Source organism: Macrotis lagotis, chromosome 1 (assembly GCF_037893015.1).
Source record: "Macrotis lagotis isolate mMagLag1 chromosome 1, bilby.v1.9.chrom.fasta, whole genome shotgun sequence".
Lineage (NCBI taxonomy): Eukaryota > Metazoa > Chordata > Mammalia > Peramelemorphia > Peramelidae > Macrotis > Macrotis lagotis.
Genome location: NC_133658.1, coordinates 99,060,233 through 99,083,159, shown reverse-complemented (window position 1 = coordinate 99,083,159; position 22,927 = coordinate 99,060,233). Strand labels below are relative to the sequence as shown.

The following is a 22,927-nucleotide window of genomic DNA, read 5'->3' as shown; positions in this document are numbered from 1 at the left end:
GGGCAAGTTGGTCAGTCTGCACAACAAAGGGGTTGGGCCAGATGATCTCTGAGGTACCTTCCAGCTCTAAGTGGATGACCTTGTGCCAGGGTGTCCCTCTGGACCATGCCACCAGCCTTTGGTGATCTCTCCTGCCTCAGAACACTCAGATGGCACTGAATCTGGGGCCACTTTGGGGCATTTCCCAGGCTGTATTCTTTCCCAACTGGACTGTAAACCTTTATTACAGGTCAAGGTTGATGTCTAGGTCAAGGTCATTTTACCCTTCAAGACACAGGACTCAACAGCAGTAAATGCTTGCTGAATGAATGGACAATTAGCAAATATAATCACTTTCCTTGTTAGGGATCCTCCAGCATCCTGTGACATCATCCTTATTGCCTACTGGGGAGGGTGGAAGAGAGAGAGGGGAATGAAGATCTTTCATTCTTTATAAATTCAGTACAGAATGGAATAATCACTAAGAAAGGACTCTTTGATCTTTACTCAGCAGGCAGGGCACTGATCTCTTCAGATCTCGGTTTAAAGGTTTAAAAGGTCTCTTTTAGAAGCAGGGCCTCCCGGGGTTACAACTCTGCCCAGTCACAGAGGGAGTATGCCTCTTGAGGTTGGCTGCCAGAGCAGGGCCCAGGAAGGGTCTGGGGAACTCTCTGAAGGCTGAGCTGGATGAGGAAAATGTGATGGATTTAATCAAAATTCAGGGCCTTCCTCTGGGGGGTCCAAAGACAAAAACCCAAACATGCTCTGCCCTCTAAGACAGAGCATGCCCACAAACAAGTAAAGAAAAAAGGGAGGGATAGGAACAAGATTTGAAGTCTCTCAGAGAACTACCTCAAGAACTGAGAGTCGTGGCATCTGCATTTGTCAGATATGGGATGTGCTGTTTGAGATTCAAGACATCTGAATTTGAATCCTTCCTCAGATACCTGTCATGGTGCTTACCCTGTCTAGTCTTATTTCCCCTTCTGTAAAATGAAGATCTTACTACCTCTGTCCCAAGGTGGTAGTAAGAATCAAGAAAGGTGACACAGGCAAAGCAATCTGCAAATCTTAAAGTGATATGTAAACATACTAGCTATTACTATTATTCTTCTAGGTTTTGGGGCCAGCCTCTAATCATCTAATCATCTAAGCATTCTGCTTCTCTAAATGCAAAGACCATAGAAAATAATATGAAGTGATTCTAGGAGGAAGAAAATGCAAAGGCAAGGGGTGGGGGGCGATGAGATCAGAGAAGGGAATCTCCCCCCAGAAGCTGGCCCTGCACATGTAGGGCCATGGAGGGAGCCTTCCAGATGTGGGGGATGACTCAGGCCAAGGTGCAGAACTGAGCAATGGAATGCAGGATGTGGGGAAAGGTGGGCCAACCAGGCAGGCCAGAAGGGAAACCCAAAGTGAGAGTGCCAGTGCTATGTACCATTGGGCTGCCAGCAGCCATGGCAGAAGACCTGCCCAGAGAGAAGGGTGGCAGGCCCAGGCCCTATGCTGGTCTCCACTCCAGCAGGACTGGTTTGCCCTGACCTCTGGAGGCCAGTGACTTTCATGGCCTTCACCATTTCCAAGGCTCAGCAGAAGCATCTGACCCAAATAGTATCTTCCTTCTTTCTCACTTTTGTTCCACGTGGATGGTTCTGAATAATGTGCTGGGAGGGAAGAGACTTTGGCCTCAAAGACTTTTATCTTGAGAGAGAGAGAGAGAGAGAGAGAGAGAGAGAATACATGTGGTAGGGATGGACAGAGGTACTCTATGAAGGCCAGCTGAAGGGACTTGCTCAGGGGCAAGGTCCTGACTATGACGCTGGGGCTCTGTCCAGAGTCACTTGGGAGTCTCTTGAGCAGCAACCATGGACTTGGCTCTGTACTCAGATTCTGGGGAATGGAGAGGTTAGAAAAGCCTCTCAAGCAATTTAGGGTTTCCCTAGGAAAAGAAGACCCAAGGGTCAAGGTGTTTGGGTTCTTTTGAATATAATGTTGTGCTTCATTATTTTGACAAGTTTTTTTTTAAAAAATATCTTCTCTCTTCTCTTTTCTTCTTTATTATAAGGGAGGGCTCTTGGAGGGGGTATAGGAGGGAGATATTCAGATGATGTAAAATCAAAAGATAGCAAAAAAAACCCTATTTTTTTTAATTAGAGTCTCCAAGAGTCCAAGCTCTGCATGGTGTAGTAGAAAGAACATGAGTTTTGGGTTCTAATTCCCTGTGTGACCCTGAGTATATCATCTAAGAGCTCCTTCCCTGGGATTTATGCATTTTGAAAAGATTATTTTGACAACTACATTTTACTATAATTGGATTCTTTTGTGAGCCCAGGTGCTTTCTTTTGTGCACTTGAGATCCTCCCTATGAGAAGAGGCCCCGGGGCTCCAGCAACCTGCTGCCAAACAAGAGGGACTGGATTACATGCTCTCCAGTGTCCCTTCCAACTCCAAATCCCATGATCCCACTAATTCTTGGTGAGGCTGGAAACTATCTGAATATTAGCTTCCACAAGGCAGTAGTAACCCCTGCTCTGCCTGCCTGTCAGATATCCCGTGAGGCTGAGCTAAGGCAAGCTGCACTGTGAAGGATGTAGGACTGAAACATCCCCACCTACCCAGTGCTTGAAGCGAGGTGAGGATGGAGGAGCGACAGAAGGGGAAGGGGAAGTCCTAGGAGAGGGCATCAGGCTCAGCCACATCTGAAGGTTGTGAGAGACAATGGCAGCATTCTGCAGAGCTCTAGGGTACAAGAGATGACGGCTCCCGTTTCAGGGGAGGCAAACAGTAGGCCGGCATTGATCGTACACAGATATTAGCCAGACCAGATCCTGTCAATGTGAAGCAAAGCACACCCCGAGGAGATGGATAGCACAGCACCTTGACCTTCCAGTCACGCTAACTTCATTAAGGATTGTTTTTCCATTCTCCAGATCCTGGCTCCAAGAGGCACCAGCAGCTTCTCTTTCCAAACACCTTGGTCATGAGGCCACGATCCCACTCAGCAGGCTGGCAGCAGGTTGCTGGAGCCCCGGGGCCTCTTCTCATAGGGAGGGTCTCAAAGGCACAAAAGAAAGCACCTGGGCTCACAAAAGAATCCAATTACAGTAAAATGTAGTTGTCAAAATATTCTTTTCAAAATGTATAAATCCCAGGGAAGGAGCTCTTAGATGACACACTCAGGGTCACGCAGGGAATTAGAACCCAAATCTCATGGAGATGAGGCAGTCAGGGTTGTCTCCCATGAACCCAGAAAGGGCAGTTCGAGGTCAGAGCAAGCAACTGGTTCCTTTTCTCTTCCTATCATAGTTTCGGAAGAGTAGAGTTTGAGGGCTAGAAAGGACCTCAGAAGAAGTCAAACCTCTTTCATTTTACAGTGGAGGGAAGAGAAGGAACTTTTCCATGGTCTCACAAAGTACTAAGTGTCTACTCACCAAGAAGAATTTATCAGGCACTGAAAACTGCCTGGCCCTGTGCAAGGAGTGGAAGATTCAGACAAAGGCTGAAACAGCCCCCCACTCCCAAGGAGTCTACTTTCTAGAGGAGGAAGCAACAAAAACTCCCCGAGCAGAGCATCGTCGGGGAAGGCGGAGATCACTTCCTCCTGAAGGGATGGGGAGTGGCCAGGGCAGAGGCCCAGAAGAGAGGCAAAGCAACTGTCAGGGGGGGCTGTCCACCTGGAGTCCAGTGGTGCAGGGCTTGGAGAGCTGAAGAGTGTGCATCCCTGGGGTGGAGCTAGCGGGCGAGTGCCTTGCTTAAGGAAAACCACTTTGGCAGCAGCATGAAGGATGGACTGGGGCAGTGAGACCCCCTGAGAAGGCTGCTTCATGCCTCTAAGAAGTGATGAGGGACTGGCCTGAGGTAGTGGCTCTGGAGAGAAGGGGTAGAAACAGCAAGATTCGATGACTGATCAGAGAGGCAGGATGTAAGGAATAAGCTGAAGATAATGCCAAGATCATGGACTACAAGGATGGAGGTGCCTTCAATAGCATCAAGGAAATGTGGATGTAGGGTAGTTTTTTGGGGGGGGAATCTAATTTGAGTTGTTCAACAGGCAGTTCATGATATGGGATTGACTCTCAGTGGAGGGAGTGATTGAGGACGAATAGATCTGGGAGTCTTCTATATGGGGGGAGGAGTCAGGTCCTGGTCCTCTGCCACTGGAGTCGAACCCCTTCTGTTGTACACATTGCTACCCACAGGGGTGGGGAGGTGAGTGGGTGACTGAGGAAGAAACTGAGTTAGTGATCAGTCAGAATAAAGCCTGGCTCCTTCTCCCCTTCTAGATTAATCACCCATTGAGGGCACTCTGTGTGTCAGGCCCTCCAGAACTAGCAGAGGAGCTGGCATGTCAAATTCACATTGGATTCTTTTTTTTTCTCCTCTAAACTCACACTAAGTGCTCAAGTAAACCTTTCCTGAATGAACCTGAAGACAGACTGAAAACACCCTTCCCTCGATGTTCTGCAAGGAGCAACTCACTCTTGTAGAGCAGTACCCAAAACCTCCCCTCCTACAGGGGAAGTCTCGCTCCTTCGCCTTATTACAAAACGTCCTTGCCCCAGACCATGTGCAAAGAACAAGGAGTTTGCCTGTGGGACCTGCTCCAGGAAACAAAGAGAGGAATCTGTAGGAATGCAGGAGTTGGATGGAGGGTTGCATGCTTCCGTTCTTTTTTCTTCTCTCCTTACTCAGCCCTACTGGGCTCCATTCCTACCAAGGAATCACATGTCCAAAAGAATAAGGTTTGGAGTCCTTTCCATCAAAGACAAAAAGAGACTATTGCTTTTGCTTGCTTAGAAGTGGCACAATCTCCCTCAGAATCTTAAAGTTGGGAAAGCCCAAGCTTTCCCAAAATTTTTATATTTTTATTTACCAAAGGAAGTGTGGGGGGAGGGGAGTGGGAACATCAAGTCAGGGTAATAAGACAAATTTAACTTGGAATCCTAGAGCCAGTGGGGGGGGTCATCCAGTCTATTGCCCGGCCTCTGGGAACCATGTAGTCTTACTTATTTTTCTGTTGGTTGCCTTTATGTCTCTTCCTTGACTTTTGTCTAGTCTTTGAAGTTGAGCTGTCTTTGGGGAGTGGCAAAGGATGGAGGTTAGCAGAATACACAGCAGGAGTGAGAAAAGCACTGGATTAAACAGAAAGAACACATGGATTTGGGAGGTATCTCTGCTTTGCTACCTATTAAGACCTTGGGCAAGCCAGAGAGACAAGATCGTGGGCAGGGCCTGATTTAACTCATGGTGTGCAAAGGTGAACGGAAGGTTGGCGCTGGAGGCAGAGGACCAGGACTAAAACTCCGGCTCTGTTGCTTTTCCCCATGCAACCTGAATCAAGCCATAACATCTCTGGGTCTCAGTTTCCTCTTCTGTAAATTGGGAGACCCAAGTTCTCTTCCAGTTATAAAGTTATGGTTCTATGACCCAATGGCATAGGGGAATCTTGCAGAGACATCTCTGGTTCATCCTTAAAATGATTCAAGCTCTCTCACAGACTAGCTGATCCTCTCCATTTTTCAAGACTCCATTTGAAGTTACTGTCTTCCATGACTAAACAGTTGAAAATCATCTTTCTCTCCCTATTATTTGTTTCTATGCTTTATCTTTTAAGAATGTGAGCAATTTAGGAGCAATCTGGATCACTGCCTACTTCATGAAGTTGCTGTAAGGAAATGTCTCTCTCCTTGTCTATCTCCTTCGTGTTCCATACATAGTAGGTCCCTTATGAGCCATCTGTTAAATTAAACAATGGATATGCTTCCTTCACTATGGGTAGTTATATTTTTATACATGGCCTTTGATCTGGAGGAGCTTCTGAAGCCAGAGGCCTTGGGGTGGGGGGGGCAGGGGTGAAAGGGAAGGAGATAACCCAAACATACATCACAACTCTCCTTACTTCATCTTACTGAATTTCTATTTCTTCACTAATATCAAGAGCTGGTATTGATATAATTGTGATGATAGTGAGAGAATCGAGCTAGAGGATCTCTGAGGGCTCTTCCAGATTGAAATCCTATAATCCTTTCTTTACTGATGATAGTAATAGTTGATATTTAAGTAGCAGCTTAATATATGTTTTATATGCGTGTGTGTGTGTGTGTGTGTGTGTGTGTGTGTGTAATCTCATTTGCACCTTTGAGCAATCCTATAAGGCAGGGGCTTATTATTTTCTCCTTTTAAGAGATAAGGAAATGAAGAGTCAGAGAAGAGGAATGACTTGTCCTGAGTCATACAGCTAAGTTCCAGGACTCTTATCTACCACACATCACACCACTAATCAAAATGCTTTCTGGATTACTCACTTAGCAACCATCAACTAGGCACCTGTTGTAGGTAAAACCTGAAAGGTCCTTGGGAAAATGCTGACCAGTAACAATAAAGCTGAGTTGTAGGGATGGTCCAAGCAATCAAGAAGCACTTGCATGACCAGCCCTGTGTTGGGCATTTGTGGGAGACAAAAGGAAATCCGGGACAGGATTCCTAGTCCTTAACAAGGTTACATCTTCACTATGAGAGTTGCTCTGTAGAATCCAGCATATGACTGATCATATGGTAGGCAAATATACAACATAAAAATATGCCATAATAAGAGGTGGTTTCATGGAAGAGGTGTTATTACTTACATTATAGCTTGGAAAACAAATTGATTTAGATAAACTAAGAGGGCAGAAGACCATTTTATGGAGAAGGCATAACAGGAACAAAGAGAGATAGGAACAGAGAGAGGAAAGAAATAACACATAAAAAGGGGTGTGTGGTATGTTTGTGGGGTATATGTGTGTGTGGTATGTGTTTGTTGTGTTTAAGAGGTAGAACAGTGAAATCAGTCCAATTTGAAAGAGGGCTCATATTGGGGAGATTAAGAGGCACAGGATCAGCATGCCTAGCCAAGCCAGTCACATTGCTCCCACCCTAGGGATGTCATATACTAGATCTCATTAGACAATGACTTGGAACTGCAGAGATCCAAACTTCTGCCAGAAATGTTAGCTCTCCAGGTTACCAAGAATTCCTCTAAATTAAGCCCATTTTGGAATGACTCAATGTGAAGAATTAGCTGATTAAGCCCAGACCTAGTCTCTCAGAGGGTATTATTTTTAAGAAATTATAATGTGAAAAATCTTCTGAAATGGAAAAGACCTGCCAAAGTTCTATTAATTTCCTAATGAATTATTCCACTAAGAAGGGCATAATTCGGGGCGGCTAGGTGGCGCAGTGGATAGAGCACCAGCCTTGGAATCAGGAGTACCTGGGTTCAAATACGACCTCAGACACTTAATAATTACCTAGCTGTGTGGCCTTGAGCAAGCCACTTAATCCCACTGCCTTGAAAAATCTAAAAAAAAAAAAAAACAAAAAACAAAGGGCATAATTCAATCCATTTCAGCAGGGGTGCTAGCACTGTAATTTAGGAGATCCTCTTTCCAAATACCAAGATGAGCATGAGGATTCTACCTGATCAGGTCAACTCTACTTAACCCCTCAAACCAAATCATTTTTACTTGGTTTCTAGGATTATATTACTCCCATATCTCCCTTAATCCTTTAATACTCACTCTGATCCTCTACCTCTTAATTCATTTAATGTGACACAATTCTGAAGCTTTAAAAAAAAACACACATTAACCTCAAAGTTTCAATTCCTCAATTGAAGAGTTCTTTCTTCCTTATTTACAAGGTCCAGTTGTAGGGAGAATAGCACTTTTGTTCACCCAAAGTCCACAGACACCCCCCCCCCCCAGGTATGTGCTAGTTGGGAGAGCTGAGAGCACTTCTTATCAAAGCTGATGGACAGACACAGGAGAGGTCCTGAAAAGCAACTTAACGCAGTCCAGAGTTAGTACTCCAGTTTACCTGCACTAAGAAGATTAATAAGTATTTTACAATCAATAAGGTTTTACAATGCTTATTGGGAGGGCAGGAGTGAAGGCTAAAGGTCAGGGTGGGCTGTCAATGGGGACAGTGAAGATGATCATTAAAAGGTTTAGATGACAATTCCAACAAGAGTAGCAGGGAAAACAGATGAACTCCAAACCTATATGCTGGAGACACCAATGGAGAACTAGAATTGAGGGAGTTTCTGTTTGAGACATCTGAGAATTCCCTTCAGGGTCATCCAGTGACTTTCCCCCCCTCTTTTTTTTTTTGGTCTTACCTACCTAAACTTGACTCTGAATTTAAACTCCCAGAGGGTAGGAATTATGTTTTAACAAATTCTGCACAGAGCTAAGCAGTTTTGATCAGGTAGGTGTTCAATTAAGAATTAAGGAAGAGGGGCAGCTAGGTGGTGCAGTGGATAGAGCACTGGCCCTGGAGTCTGGAGTACCTGAGTTCAAATTCAGCCTCAGACGCTTAATAGTTACCTAGCTGTGTGGCCTCGGGCAAGCCACTTAACCCCATTGCCTTGCAGAAAAAAAAAAAAAAAAGATTAAGGAAGAAACTGAGTGTGCTAAAGTGGCTAATGAACATGGATTCATGGGAGAAAATGACTTATATGGCATATTTGAACAATGCAGCTGAAGGCTACTCTCTTCACTGGGTCTATAAGCAGTTAAAATGATGGGTTGGTTGAGTCCAGCAATGAACAAAAGATATTTTGGTTCACTCTTATGTTATCAGGTTAATAACCAAGGATAGCAACAGTTTAAATATCCATCTGATGTGCTATGATGGTAGTCAAATAACTATTAGGTTGATAGCAAAGAAATCAGCTCCACAAAGGTAGAATCTGAGAAATAATCAGTAAAGTCCTGGGAGTCAAAAAGTCTGTGTCCTAGACTTAAAGAACACTGATGATCCATATGGCATCTTAGGCAAATGATTCTCTGGCTCTCAGTTTTCTCATTTTTAGAATGAGGAAGGTTTGGACTGAAGATCTTTATGGCCTCTCCCAGCTCTAAGATTCAGTGACCCCTCATCAACTACTCATTTCTGGATGGCAAAATTTATTAATACAGAAAAAGCATCAACAACCAAACAAAGGGCTGAATCTCGTGACCTTGAGGTCCACCATAAGGCCTCAAATGACTTTGGCAGAATTTTGGGTCCTGCTAATGCCAAGGCGTCAAACAATTTCCAAAACAGTTTGGGTTTCTGGGGGAGATGGATGCAACATTCCCTGGTTTATTTACACCTCTCCAGACCTGGCCTGATAGCCATGATATTCAGGTTCAAGAGCATCTCTCCAGAGAGGTCTCTTATACCAGGGCCCACTGGGGGGGAGAGAAGTGGGGGTTTCTATTCCCTTAGGACCCAAGCTTGGGTTGAAACCCTTTGGGGTGCCCCACACCCCAGGGAGAGAGAGGAGGGCGGAAGAAGAAAAACAATGCATTCCAAATGCCCTGTCACTAGGCTTTCAAAACTGATATGGCAGGCTTCCAGCCCCGCTGGGCAGAATCAGTGACTGATGGGCTGTTTATTGGAAAGCTCCCCCATTGGCTGGGGAACCTTTGTTTGGTTACCATAGAGATCTCCACTACAAGGGCCCTGACTAAAGTGTGAGGAATCTGTTACTTAAAACCACCACCACACAGGCCTGCTGGCTCCAGGAATGAGCCGCAACCATCAGCTCACTTTCATTTGGCCTGTTTCTGCCTCCCTCAGGCCTCAGACTGCCCCCCCCCATCCCCAAGTATTCCCTAAAAAATCTGAAAAAGGAAGGAAGAGTGGAGCCAACCCTAGCCATGGAGTAAATAGTCTCCGGCTGTCTTCTTGTCCTTTTGGCCTAGTGGAGTCCGTGACCCTCAAAGACAAGGCTGCTCTCACTGCTGACACCACTCCCTAGGCAGGCAACGAACCAGTCGCTCAGGGGGCATGGGTCGGGCTTCCTGGCCAAATGTTTCATGGGCTTAGTTGGTAGCCTACAGGATTTCAGGAAGCAGTGCTGGGGTGTCTGGTTCCCATCACACCAGGTTCACACTGTACCCTAAGTGACCATCAATCTTTGTCTCATCACGTTTTTTTGTTTTGTGTTTTTTTTTACTGTTGTTTTTTACACCAGCTTTCATTTGCTAAAGGTCAATCCACAGCATGGAAATCCAGACCTTCTTTCCTCTGCTCTCTCTCTAATCCCAGAATTTAGAAGGATTTTCAGAAGGACAAGTCCACAAAAGCTGTATCTCTCAACAGGAGTTTCAAAACTTATTTTACATTAACAAGAATATGTCACACATAAATCTCTTCTCCCCAGCCCCTGCTTTCTGAATCAAGACTACTCCTTGCCTCCGTTTCCCCTGATTGCCTCTGCTCCCCTGTCTCTTCCTCCAAGAGGCTTCCCTTTTTCTCTCAGGCCCACTTCAGGTTCTGTCAGTCATCTGAACTCCTATAACAATGTCCATAGTAGGGAGAGGACTGACCTTGGAGTCAGGAGACCTCAGTTCAAATTCTCCCTCTGGCACTTGTTAGACTTGAGAACACATCAGCAACCGTCCCCAACCTTAAGTTTCCTCATCTGCAAAATGGGAACAACATAACCATCTCCCTCATGGAGATTTGTGACAAAGGTGCTTTGCAAACGTTAAAGCTATTCTTTCATGTGTGAGTTATTATTATTAATAACTCTCCTGTGCATCTGACCCTTGAAAAAGAGCAAAAAAGAATGACACTATTTATGATATTTCTATGGCCTGACGGGCAACACTTTATATATCCCATGAAAGATCATTTCTCATGGTTCTTCCTATTGCCCATGGTCCTTATCACAGGGTAGAACACTCAGGAAGGAAAGAGATAAATGTCAGCTAATTGATCATTGTACCGAGTCTCGGACCTGATTTTCATCACATGTTTTGACTGCAGTCTGAGCATCACACAGAAGAGAAGACAGTATGATTTGTCCAAGATCACAAGGAATCTAAATGGCTGGGTCAATATTTCTTGATTTAGAGTCTTTTTCATTATGTGCTGCCCAATATATTCCTCAACGGGCAGAGGTCACCTACTACTTACTGAATCCTAAGAAAGAACTTTCACTCCCCTCTCAGTTTATAGTTGAGGCGAGGTGACTCCCCCAGAGTCACATGGCTACAAAGTGTCCAGGGTAGGATGTGGACGATATCCTCCAGACTCCAAAGCCTATGGCCCATGCCTGTGGACAAGCAGGGCAAGAAATCAATATACCCTCTAACTCAACCAGGTTATAGTATTAAGGGAAAAGCTTTATGACAAACTGTCTTTTTTTTTTATACTGACTCCATCTATTCTATGGGTGGCCTACCATAGATAACTGGGGACACAAAGATCAAACGTGACATGGTCTGTGCCCTCCCAAGTTGGAGGGAGGAAGGGAAAGGAGAAGGAAGAAAGCATGCCCTCAAAAGCTAGAACCATAATGAAAAGCAGAATGTGCTATCTACAAAGAGAGACCGAAGTGTTTCCACCACTAACTCCTACAAAACAGCAAAGGAGGAAGAAGAAATACACCTGGAGACTCAGGCAGGAAAGGTTCACACCTCAGATCCCTCATTGTTTCCCTGCATAAAGTCCGTTCTGATGGGCATGAGGTCAGAGACAAAAAAGGTTTTATTTTTTATTTTTTGCTGTTGTTGCTGCAGTGATATTTACTGGGCTGTTGATTTAATTAACCACAGTCACGACAGCTGTGGCCACACACAGCATGTACCCAAGCCGAGAGCAGCTGGAAAAGCAGGGCACTGCTTCGATCAGATGGCAATGACATTTTTCAGTTCCTCCTGCCCCATAATGGACTTGGTGACATTTTCTGTTAATCCTAGGGTTTCTGTAGTCTGGGGTGTTAATTCCAAAGCTTCTATCATCTGTTAAAAAAAATCCAATGGTCTGATCTTGGGGTAGCCAAGCAGCTGAGGGAGATGAGGGAGTGACTTTGCCCCCCTGGCATTCTTTCCAGTCATTCTTGCCAGTGCTTGAGGCCAGGAAGTCCTTGATGGGCTATGTGTATCATGATCTGCCTAGTACCCAGACCCTCTACCCCCATCCCCCTCTCTTGAAGACTCCAGAAGTCAATTCAGAAGCCTTCGGCAAGAGGCCCTTTCCTGGACTGAGCCATATTAGTGCCTTTCCCTCCAATGGACCCTGGATAGTCTGGGAGCTGTCTGGGATGTCTGGGGAGCACTGCCTAGCTTCCCACCTGGCCCAAGAGGCAGTCTTCATAAATGTGTGTTGACTGACGAGCCCTGCTCAGGACCTCAAGTGACCTGAGCCATCTCCTGGACATAATGCACACACTTTTCCTCTGCTATGATCATCTTCATTTGTCTAATTCACTTCAGTTACCTTAAAGCTGTAAGGCCTCTTATGAATCTAATCTCTGAATGGCTCTGAGAACCTTTGTGATTCACCAAACACAGGTACACTTCAGGGTGTCATTCTTGCTCAATATCTCATGCAAAACTACCGTAGGAATTTCTTAGCATCCTGGATTCTTCAAGATTAGAGTTGCTATGGACAAAATGATGTAGAAATGGCAGTTCTTAACCTTTTTGGAGAAACTTCTTGGTAATCTTGTGAAAACTACAGACCTCTTCTTAGTGTTTAGTTAACTAGTATAAATAAAAGGGGATTACAAAGAAAACCAGTCACAGACCCCTAGTTAAGGGCTCCCTGAAGCAGAAGGAAGAGTACTAGGCTTAAAGTTGGAAAACCCAGGCTTCAATTCTGTCTCTGTCTTTTGTCATTTGTGCAATCACCGACAAATCATTTAATTTTTGAGTCCCCTTTGTAAAATGGGGCCACCTTCAACCAGAAGAGTTGCTGTGAAGGTCAAATGGGACATAAGATGTAAAATTATTTGCCACTTGTACTATACAAAGTGAATGATTATTATACCTTTGACTGTCACTGGATTTACTACTGTGCTGAAGCCTGTCTTGGGGGATGTTATCCAGACCCTACCCTTTGAGGGGATCTGGACTGCATGACTTTGATGGAGCTGCTGTCCAGGGGAAGCTGGAGTTGGAGAATCTGGATCAAAATCCCCCCTCTGAAGGGACCCTGGAAAGGGTCACCTTTCTAGGCCTCAATTTCTCATCTGCAAAATCAGGAAGGATCTCCTCAGAGGTCCCTCACAGCTCCAGATCCTAGGCCCCATATCCTAGGCTTTCACCAATAGGGACATTCCTTCTAGTGATGCACACTGTAAGCTATCCTCCCTAGGTATCTTGTGAGATTCTTGTCCAAATCTGCCTGGAAATAACCCCATGGGGTGGGTTTTTTCCAACATTATGTGGTTATGAAGAGAGCAAAAGTATCCGTCACTCTTACTACATGGCTGGTCCACCTCTTTCTGGTCACTGGCCATTTCTGGTGTATAATTCTTTGTTTTACTACAGCCTAGATATGCCACCATGCACCTTTCCATTATCCCCAGAGTGACCTACAAATGTAATTCTTCATAGATTATGGCATTCCATGTTTTAGAACCTTAGAGTATCAGAAAAATAATATCAGTGTTAAAAAGAACCTTTGTTTCAAAGGACTCCATCACTAAAAACACCAATTTTCCAGATGCAATCTAAGTCAATCTCTTCTACTTAATTCTGTTATGAGTTTGTTATTCATATATAATGCAATAAATACTAATGGCCAACTCTATAGATTGGCCTGCTGACTGACTAAACAAAAGGTATTCTTAATTCACTTGGTTTCTCCCACATATATATAAGCAGATCAAACTCTTTTTAACGATCGTGGATTTTTAGAAGACCTTGCAATGATCTGTGACTTAATATAGTCAGCACAGTATTATCTACAAATGGGAACATCTGGAAGATCTCATCATTTATAAGGAATTTTTCTGGACTTAAGTTTCTCCCAAGACTGCAGGAAAACACCTTTAGTGGGCATACATCTCCCCTTAATATACTTGCATAGATATGAGTATCAGAAGGTAGTTAACAAAGGTCTTACATCTGGTAGGAAATTTTATGTAAACTAAACACATTTGTTAATGAAAGATATTGCATTTAGAAGCAGAATGTCTAGAAGGAAATAATATTCTTGTTCTGCTCAGGTCACAACTGGAATACTGTGTTCACTTCTGAATGCATGTTAAGAGAAATACAGACAAGATGGCCCATGTGGGAGACAAGATTTAATGGGGCCATCCTGGACTTTGTGCTCAACCTCAAGTCATGCATCTAGTTAGTTGCCAAGTCCTGCTGTTGATCAAATCTACATAACCACTCTCCTAGCTGGTCCATTTTCTCTTCTCCTCCAGCCCAAAATACTGAATTATCTTTTTCATTGGAATCCCTGGATCCAGTCTCTTTCCTCCTCTCTGAACCACCCTCTCCCCACACAGCTGTCAAAGTGATTTCACTAAAAGCTCAACCATCACCTTCACTGTCTCTAAGATAAAATACAAAATCCTCTCTTTAGCGTCTAAGCCCCCTCCAATCTGGCTCCAATGTACTTTTTCAGATTTGTTACTTTATCCTTTTCATGAAGTTCAGTCAGTCTCCCTTACTGTCCCTTTACTTAACTCTGGCCATCCTGCATGCCTGGGAACATTCTCCTTCCTTACCTCAGCCTCTCAAGAGCACACTTTCCTTCAAATCTCAGTTCAAGCACCACCTCCCCCTCCAGGTGCATGGGTACTAGGGCGAACTGGATGTCCTCTGTTAGGAAGCCCTTGAACCAGATAGCCTGGGCATCTGGAGCTTGCCTATCACACTTCTCATCTTCCCTACTGTCTGTTCCGCATAATTCCTAGAAGGTAAAGGGTCTGGATGGCAGCCTTCATGATGGTCCTCAATATAGCTGGCCTTCCAACTAAAATGTTCAAGGTCAATGGTAGAAGTCTAAAGTCAAAGGTATTATAACAACTCATATTTGTGTAACGCTTTATGTTTGCCAGGAATTTTAGATGTGCATCTAATGCTCATGGCAACTTTTGAGGTTGAGGTCATTCCCTATGTTACAGAAATTCATAAATTAAATGACTCATCTATGGTCAGATGCTAGTGAAGAGGAGATCTACAACAGGAGTGAGTCTCCTTCAAGTACACAGTCCTACTCCTGTTCATCACAGAAATACTGAAAATTTCAGGCTCTGTGGAAATCCTAGAAAACAAAAATATTTTTAACATGAGGTAGACCTCTTGTATGTATGAATGTATATTTAAATTCATTTATATGGGCATATAGTGTTTCTCCTGATAGAACTGTAAGCTCCATGGGGATGATAATTATTTCATTTTTGTTTTTATATCAATAATACCTGAGCAGAATACTCAGCACATAGTAGGTGCTTAAAAATGCTTACTGATTGGATTGTTTTAAAGGTAATCTCCAAGTATCTAAAATACTGTCCAATAAAAGACGTTTAGAGTCAATTCTCCTGGGTGTCCTTAAGAGTACAGAACTAAGAACATTGGGAAGTTGAAGAAAGGCAGATTTCATCAGTATATACAGAACAAAAGAAATTATAACAGTTATAGCCATTAACTTTCACATGTCAAACTCTCCTCAAAAGTAATAATTATCTGCACTAACTTGCTGCTGGTTAAAAAAGAAGAGAAGATGTTCAATGAAATAAATTAGAAGAAATAAAATAATAAATTCAACTTAATCCAGTGTTCAATAAACCCAAGAATATAAATTATTTGAAGAACTTTGATAACAATTGGTGGGAAAACCAGGAAACATTTAGTTTTTTCTGGTAGAAATTAAGTGTATACCAACATCCTACACCAAGGCTGTCTAAAATGCAACCCGTAGTGCATTTTATGTGAGCCCCTGTGGGTTTACTAAATGCTTTAGTAAATGAAGCCTAGCTACCGCAAAGCTCTCACTAAAATGGCAGATCAAAATATATTGTCTATTGTTTCAATAAAAACTTTTAAAAGTAAGGTGGACAAGCCCTGTCCTACACCTTAAGCCATTTACCACTAAAAATGGGTGTGTAACCTTAATATCAAAGGTCACGACATAAAAGAAAAATTGGAAGTCCTTTCCCTGTGACCAACATATATCTATGCCAAGGTGAGCCAGTGATAGGGGTCAGTTTAGCCAGATTAAGTTCAGAATGAGGGAAAATCAGTCTATGGTTAAGATTATAAGCTTACTGGATCCTAGGTTCCAGGCTTCTTAGAACCTTTCTCTTCCTTCAAGGTCCAGCTCAGATGCTAACTTAGAACCTTTCTCTTCCTTCAAGGTCCAGCTCAGATCCTAACCTCCTATGTGAAGTCCTTCCTAGTCCTACCAAGTTACTATATATTTCTTTGCCTATGTGCATACTTCCCAACAAAAGCTAGTCATTTCTACCTAACACCTAGTGGAATGACTTGCCCAAAGTAGGCAGGTTGAGTGTGGGTGCCTTGGGGGACAAATTGTAGAAAAGAGTCTTGTTCGGGTATGGACTGAACTCTAAGACCTATGAGGTCTTCTGTAATTCAGAGGGCCACTTATGATGGAACCATCTTAGCTAGCATCCATTGCACAGACTTAGTGAAGCCTCCTCAGTATCAAAAACAGAGATCAGACCCCTAGAGATGAATGGTTCTGTTTAAAGGCAATACAGAGAGTTGAATCGCAGTTCACAAAACGTGTTGTAGCTTAGGACACACTAACACAGACCACACAGACCAAAGCATTAGTAGAGGAAAATTAAGCAGAATCTTAATATGGCCAAATTCAACAAGGGTTTACATGTAAAGGAGTGGGTGCACTCAGAAGGAAAGAAGAGGGAGGGGGGAGAACGTATCTGTGTGGGTAGGAAGTCACATCCCCCATTCCACCCTTTTAGACAGGGAAGATTTCCGGGAGATGGAAATGTCCAAATGACAAAGGGAAGACAACTTTGCAAGGAAGATTGTACAGGATACATCTTCCCCCACCAGCTGGCTGGTGAGAAGGCTTTTCTTCTCCTTGTTTCTTCATTTCAGCTGAAGTTTGAAACCTTTTCCCACAGCATGGGAAAACCTGGCAGCTCAATAATATTTCAGGCCCCCCCCCCACACACACAAGCCAGGCAGGACTGCAGTGATTTAGAAAGCAGAATAGCAACTGGCCCTGCAGCTCTAAAGAAGTAGGCTTAGCAAAGGTGAATTTTATTATTAAAGAGGATATTCGCCCCCCCCCCCCACTCCATGTAGATTCATTATAATTCCACCAGGTTACATCATAGGCAGATTCACCAAATTGTATTTGGGATAAATGTATCGTACTAGCTAATCCCTTGTACATACAGACCATTTAGTCCAATGTCTTAGTAGTAGTTAAGCTACCTGTTTGCTAAATTATAATAATGTGCCAACCTTTGCATAGAAAACTAGGACCCACTTTTAGGAGGGCATGCTCTCTAGGAATAGTGATAGGTCATCCATGGCTCTTTCCCTGTGACTAACATACATCCATGCTAAGGTAGGCCAGCAACAGGGGTCAGTTTGGTCAGATTAGATTCAGAATGTGGGGAAACCACTCTGTGGTTGAGGATGTGAGCTTAATGGATCCTAGGTTCCAGGTTCAATCAGTCAGCAAGCTCTTAAAAAGAAAGTAAAACATTCCTCCTCTCAAGAAGCTCCAAGTCTAATGAAGAGACAACATGCAAACACCTACTTATAAATGATGTGTATTTGTCTATGTCATAGGAGGTTTTTTTGGATGCCATTCATCCTGTTTTTGAAGAGGACATGATGGGGGGCTGTAGAGTTTGGTAGCAATGGTGCACCAAGTTGTTAGCCTCACTCTCTCTTGCAGACATCCAAGTCCAGAAGCAGGACAAGTCGAGATGCCTTTTGCTAGTCTGGGATGCAGTGGAGGATTGAATGGTAATTTCAGAGGCAAGGTAATAGAAGAAAGGGGACAGGGCTTCAAGGATTTTAGCAGAGACTTGAGAGAAGCCAGGAGGCTGAGGGGAGGGCCTCCAGGATGCGATGACAACAGCTGGTGAAAAAGAAGAATAGGAATGGAGGGTCTTGTTCAAGCAATAGCAGGGAGGGCAAGCAGGCCAGCCTCACTAGACTGGAGACTACACTGGGAGAAGCAAAGTGTGAGGAGACTGGAAAGGTAGGAAAGTACCAGGTTATGAAGGAATTTAAAATCAAGCAGAAGATTTTATGTCAGGCCTGGAGGTAATGGAGAGGCAGGGAAACTGACTGAAGAGGGGACAGATGTGACCCAGTCAGTCAGAGCTGGGCTTTAGGGAGATCACTCTGACTGCCCATAGTGGGATGGAATGGGGGACAGATGGCCATCATCGGGGCATGGGGGGGGTGAAGAGAGAAGGGAGCACATATACTGATGGTAGGAAGGAAGAACCAACACCTGAGCACACAACAGTCCAGATCGACACCCAGGTGGTGAGCCTGGCTGCCTGCCAGGGTCAGACCCTCAATAGTAATACAGGAAGGGGGAAGGTTTAAAGATAACGAATGAGTTGAGTTTTGGACATGTTGAGATTTGGTAGCTAGAGTAATCCCGGATGTCAGGAGAGGTTAGAGCTGCAAAACAGATCTGAAAGTCATCTGCTCAAAAACTGTATCCAGGGGAGCTATCAAGATCACCAAACAAAATAGTCTAGAAGGAGCACAGCTCTGGGCATGCCTCTGGGTACCGGGCACCACCTGGAGGAGACTGAGCAGCGGTGGTGCAGAGGATGGGAACCAGGAGAGAGCCAAAGTCTAGACCAAGTCTGGGGGAGAAGAGGGTGACGGAGAGGGCCACTGGCTGCAGGTAGTCAGGAAGGATGAGGATTGAGACAAGGCCATTTGTTTTTGCAGTTGGAAGATTACTGGTACCTTTGGAGGGTAGTTTTGGTTAAATGATGAGGTTAAAAATCAGAGTGAGAATCGGAAGTGGCAAAGTACTAAAAGCCAGGGAAGGCAGTTTGTGGTTGGGGTCAACAGACCAGTCTGTGGCCAGGGTTTGGGGCTCTGCCTCCAGCTGGAGTTGGAGGATTGTCAGGAACCAGTCTGTGATTGGGATTGGAGGTAAGCATGTGCCATGGACTGGGGGGGGCAAAGCTACCTTGGGGCCACTCAAGATTATTAACACTGGGTCAATCCATGATAAATGACATAATTTAATGTCTAAGAAACATTGCCATAATTAAAACATCGTTTAAAAAATTGTCAGGGAATTCTAGATGAGAACAACCAGGTTGAAAAAAAACCAGTTATCAGTGATCTGTCTTCACTTCATATTTCTATACTTACTATCATTATCAATACTGTCCAGCTTCCTGTAAAATTAGAAACATATTCTAGAATGGTGCCATAGATAGGACAAGGACTATGAAATAGCATCTGAGGCAGCCCCTGTGGTCCCTTCACTCCAGGATCCTAAGAAGAAGTCATCAAAGTCTGAAGGAGGTCAAAACGACCCTCTCCACCAGTCTGAATATGAAAAGTTAGGGAGCATTTCCAAACCTCTCCTCTGTCCCCTGGTCACTTAGTACAACCCCATCTTTGAGGATGTATCTAACGTCTTTAACACACCACCTGGGGGTGGGGGGGTGCCAGCCTCCTTACAAGGACTGGTGACCCTTCCAGGACATCAAAAATTCAGACGGTTCCTTTCTCTGTACTAGTGTTCCCCAGAGTCCTATGTGATAGCTGCTTAATCAATGCTATTGGATGACTAGATGATTATCCTTACCATTTCACAGATAACAGTCATAAAGCAGTAAATTCAGGGTTCCTTCCACCCTCTCACAGGACTCCTCAGGACAATTAACTCTTAGTTATGTGTGAGACAGTCTTAGGTTTACTTTTTCAAGGGTACTCCAAATTGTCTTTTTTTTTTTTAGGCTTCAAGTTCTAGCATATCAGGGTCTGAGAAATAGCCCTAAATTACATATTGTCTCCTGTGGGTATAAGAGCCAAGAAATGATCTCCAACAAACATGCACTCTATCACACAACCTCCTCCTAGCTTCCCCAAGCAATTCACCCCAACACTCCCACAGGCACACACAGCTTGTTCTCCATCGCCCTTTGGAGTGGGAATCAAGAGTATCAAAGAACATTAACCCTGGGGGAGAGTTGGGGACAGGGGAAGGCTTGTGGTTATTTCCAAACAGCACTAATCAGTAAGAAGGGAACAAGGCAATTATACTGTGCCTATCATGTATACCAGCCTATTAAGCATGCTTTACAAATAGCTGATCTTCAGGATAACCTGGAAGGGGGAGGTACTGTGATTACCCCATTTTACAGTTAAGAAAACTGAGAAACAGGACCACACACCTAATAGGGATCTGAGGTTAGATTTGAACTCAGGTCTTTCTGACTTCAGATCCAGAGCTCTCTCCACTGCACCATCAGTCACCCTCAGAAGGAGGAAAACAGGATGGCCCAGGAGGAAACTCCTGGAACAGACCCAGGCCAGAGGCAGAGGAAGGGGCTCTCTGTCACAACTGCTTCAATGAGGATGCGTTATCTGTGTGGTTCCATCATCACATGAGGAATCCCTGACATCACCTGGAGTGGCTATAGAGAGGTAATGGGGTTGTGCAAACTGCACCAGCATCAGAGGGTCTGGCCCCTGGCCCTACTCCCAACTTTCTGAATGACTGGGAAAATCACAGCATCTAGAACATGTGGATGCTGTGAACTTAACCCATCTCCAGGGTTCTCTGGCTTCTTGGGACCTCTCTTCACTCCTCTCATTCATTTATGAAGTGATCTTTAATAACTAAATCACACCCCATGTGCACCTTCTCTTGGCACTTGGTGAGAGATCCTGGTCTGGACCTAATCTCTGCCATATGACTTCCACGGTGTCCAGGAGTATTTTGTTGATGTGAGTTCTTACAGCAGTAGCTGGACTTCAGGGCTGCCAGACTGGCTTTCTTCTGTATGCTGTGGACCTGACCTATTTCCCTGATTGAGGTATTCAACAAGTCCCCAAACCCTTTGGGTGTGGATCTCTTTTATACTCTATTGCTATGAAAATCCTCTCCAGGAACATATGCGCATCAGCTCTGTCTCCTAGCCAGACCAAAAGGCCCTAGAAGGTAGGAGACTGAAGACTGCATTTTGTTTGTTCTGCTCATCCTCCCCCACCTCCCCTAGAACACTCAGCTAGGGCTCTGAATGGGAGGTGGTGGGGGAAGTTGGGGTGGGGGGGTGTTTGTGCAGCCTCGACAGGGAAGAATAACATACAGAGCCTGTGCAGTTTTTGCAGGGCTCCCACTCACTTGAAGTTTTCTGGGTACTCGGTGATTGCCATATTGATGACATCCATGGCCTGCTGGTACTTCTTTTGGGCTGAGAAGAGGAGCGCCAGGAGATGGAGGGAGTGTACATCATCTTGGCGTATTTTCAGAGCCTCTTGCAGAAGGTCTATGGCATCAGAGATCTGCAGAGGGAAAAAAACCCATTCATACCATTTTGTTCGGTCATGTTTTGGTTCTTCACCTTTCTTGTGTCACGGGGCCCCAAGCATTAAAGACTTGAAGCCTGTAGGTCCCTTCCCTGAAGAATGTTATCAAATGCATAAAATAAAACACATCAGATTGTAAAACAAATTATATTGAAATGCAATTATCAACATAGTTTAGAGGTAGGAGGTACATCAAAAGATCATTTAGTACCTGGAGTTCTTAACCTGGGGTTTCTAAATTTGTTTAAAAAAAATTAATGAGAAAACTGTCCCATGGGCAGAGCAATCCCCTGGCTCTACTTTCCTTTCTCCTCCCACTTAACTTGATAGACTAGGCTTCAAGGTGGCACCAAGACTTAGAATGGCACCAAGACTTAGGGAGCCATCTTAAACCTTAGCTAGGCCTATATTTGCATCCTCTGATCCTCCCTGTTTTGAAAACTTTAGGCCTTGTTGTGCTGGAGATCAATGACTCCTTCAGGTTGAGATCTTTTCATTTGATCTCACATTTGCCTTTCAAATGTATCTTTCTTCTTCTGATAGCTTTAAAGGCCACTAGAAACAAACCCTTTGGTGAGTGTTTTCACCATTTCTTCAGTGTCTTCTCTCTGAAATTTTGTGGTATTAGGATCAATACTCATCTGGGGGACATTTGGTGGATATTAGGAGTGACTTCCCTGTCCTGAGAAACTCATTCTAGAAAACAATGACTAAAAATTGTAAAGAAAATATGAGATTTATTTAGGCTGGAAGATGCCTTCATGAAATTGAACCTGAGCCTATTTGGAAGAAAATCATTCCAAGGAGGGATAATGGCATGGTCAAAAATGGGGAAACAAGATAGACATGAATGGAGGAATAAAAAATTTGGCCTACTGTGATGGAAGGTGCGTTTTTGGAAGTAGTAGATGTAGTTGCATAGTTAGAGGAACCTTAAACTTAGGGAGGAATCAGGGCTGGGCACAACAGAAAACTATAGTCATTTAGGAAGATCAGTCTGAGGACTGGGGGGAGCTAGGTGGCAAAGTGGATAGAATACCAGACCAGGAATCAGATTTATCTTCCTGAACTCAACTCTAGCCCAATACCTGTGAAACCCCCTGGACAAGTCACTTAAACCTGTCTGCCTCAATGTCCTTATCTGTATAATGAGCTAGAGAAGGAAATGGCAAATCACTCCAGTATCTCTGCCAAGAAAACCTCCAATGGGATCACAAGGATTAAAATGCCCCAGTCTGGTGATAGGATACAGGATGGGATGGAGCAAGGTAGGAGTTCAATGGCTCGAGCTTGATTTTCACCCTTTATTGAATCACAGAACTTAAGACTTCTCAGAGCTGGTAAGAACCGGGGTATCATCTATTAGCCCTCTACTACCCACCTATCAACTAGTCTTGCTTCATCTGAAGACCTCCTCCACCATCTCCAGAAGATGCCCCTTCACTCTGGGATGGCTCCATGAGGGAAGATGTCCTTACATCAGGCTGCAAAAAGGAGCCTCTGTAATTTCCACTCATTATTCTTGGGACTGCCCTAGGTCTACCCTCTGAGCCTCTTCCTGAAGTCTTATCTGGCCAAATCTCATTAGTTCCTTCCAGAAATGTCTAATTGACTTGAATTTTCAGTCCATGACTAGCCTGGTC

At 44.2% G+C, this 22,927-nt stretch overlaps 1 protein-coding gene across 4 annotated transcripts in view; it reads right to left on the bottom strand.

The window, feature by feature from the left end:
* TTC7A (tetratricopeptide repeat domain 7A) overlaps positions 1-22,927 on the bottom strand; it is a 182,143-nt gene that overhangs the window by 43,935 nt on the left and 115,281 nt on the right. For all 4 annotated transcript variants that reach the window (XR_012472232.1, XM_074205337.1, XM_074205346.1 and 1 more), the window contains exon 15: positions 21,100-21,260. Coding sequence is in view for 3 of the 4 variants with exons in the window: in XM_074205337.1 (XP_074061438.1) it covers positions 21,100-21,260 (161 nt within the window). In the remaining variant the exon portion in view is untranslated. The remainder of the gene's footprint in view (positions 1-21,099; positions 21,261-22,927) is intronic.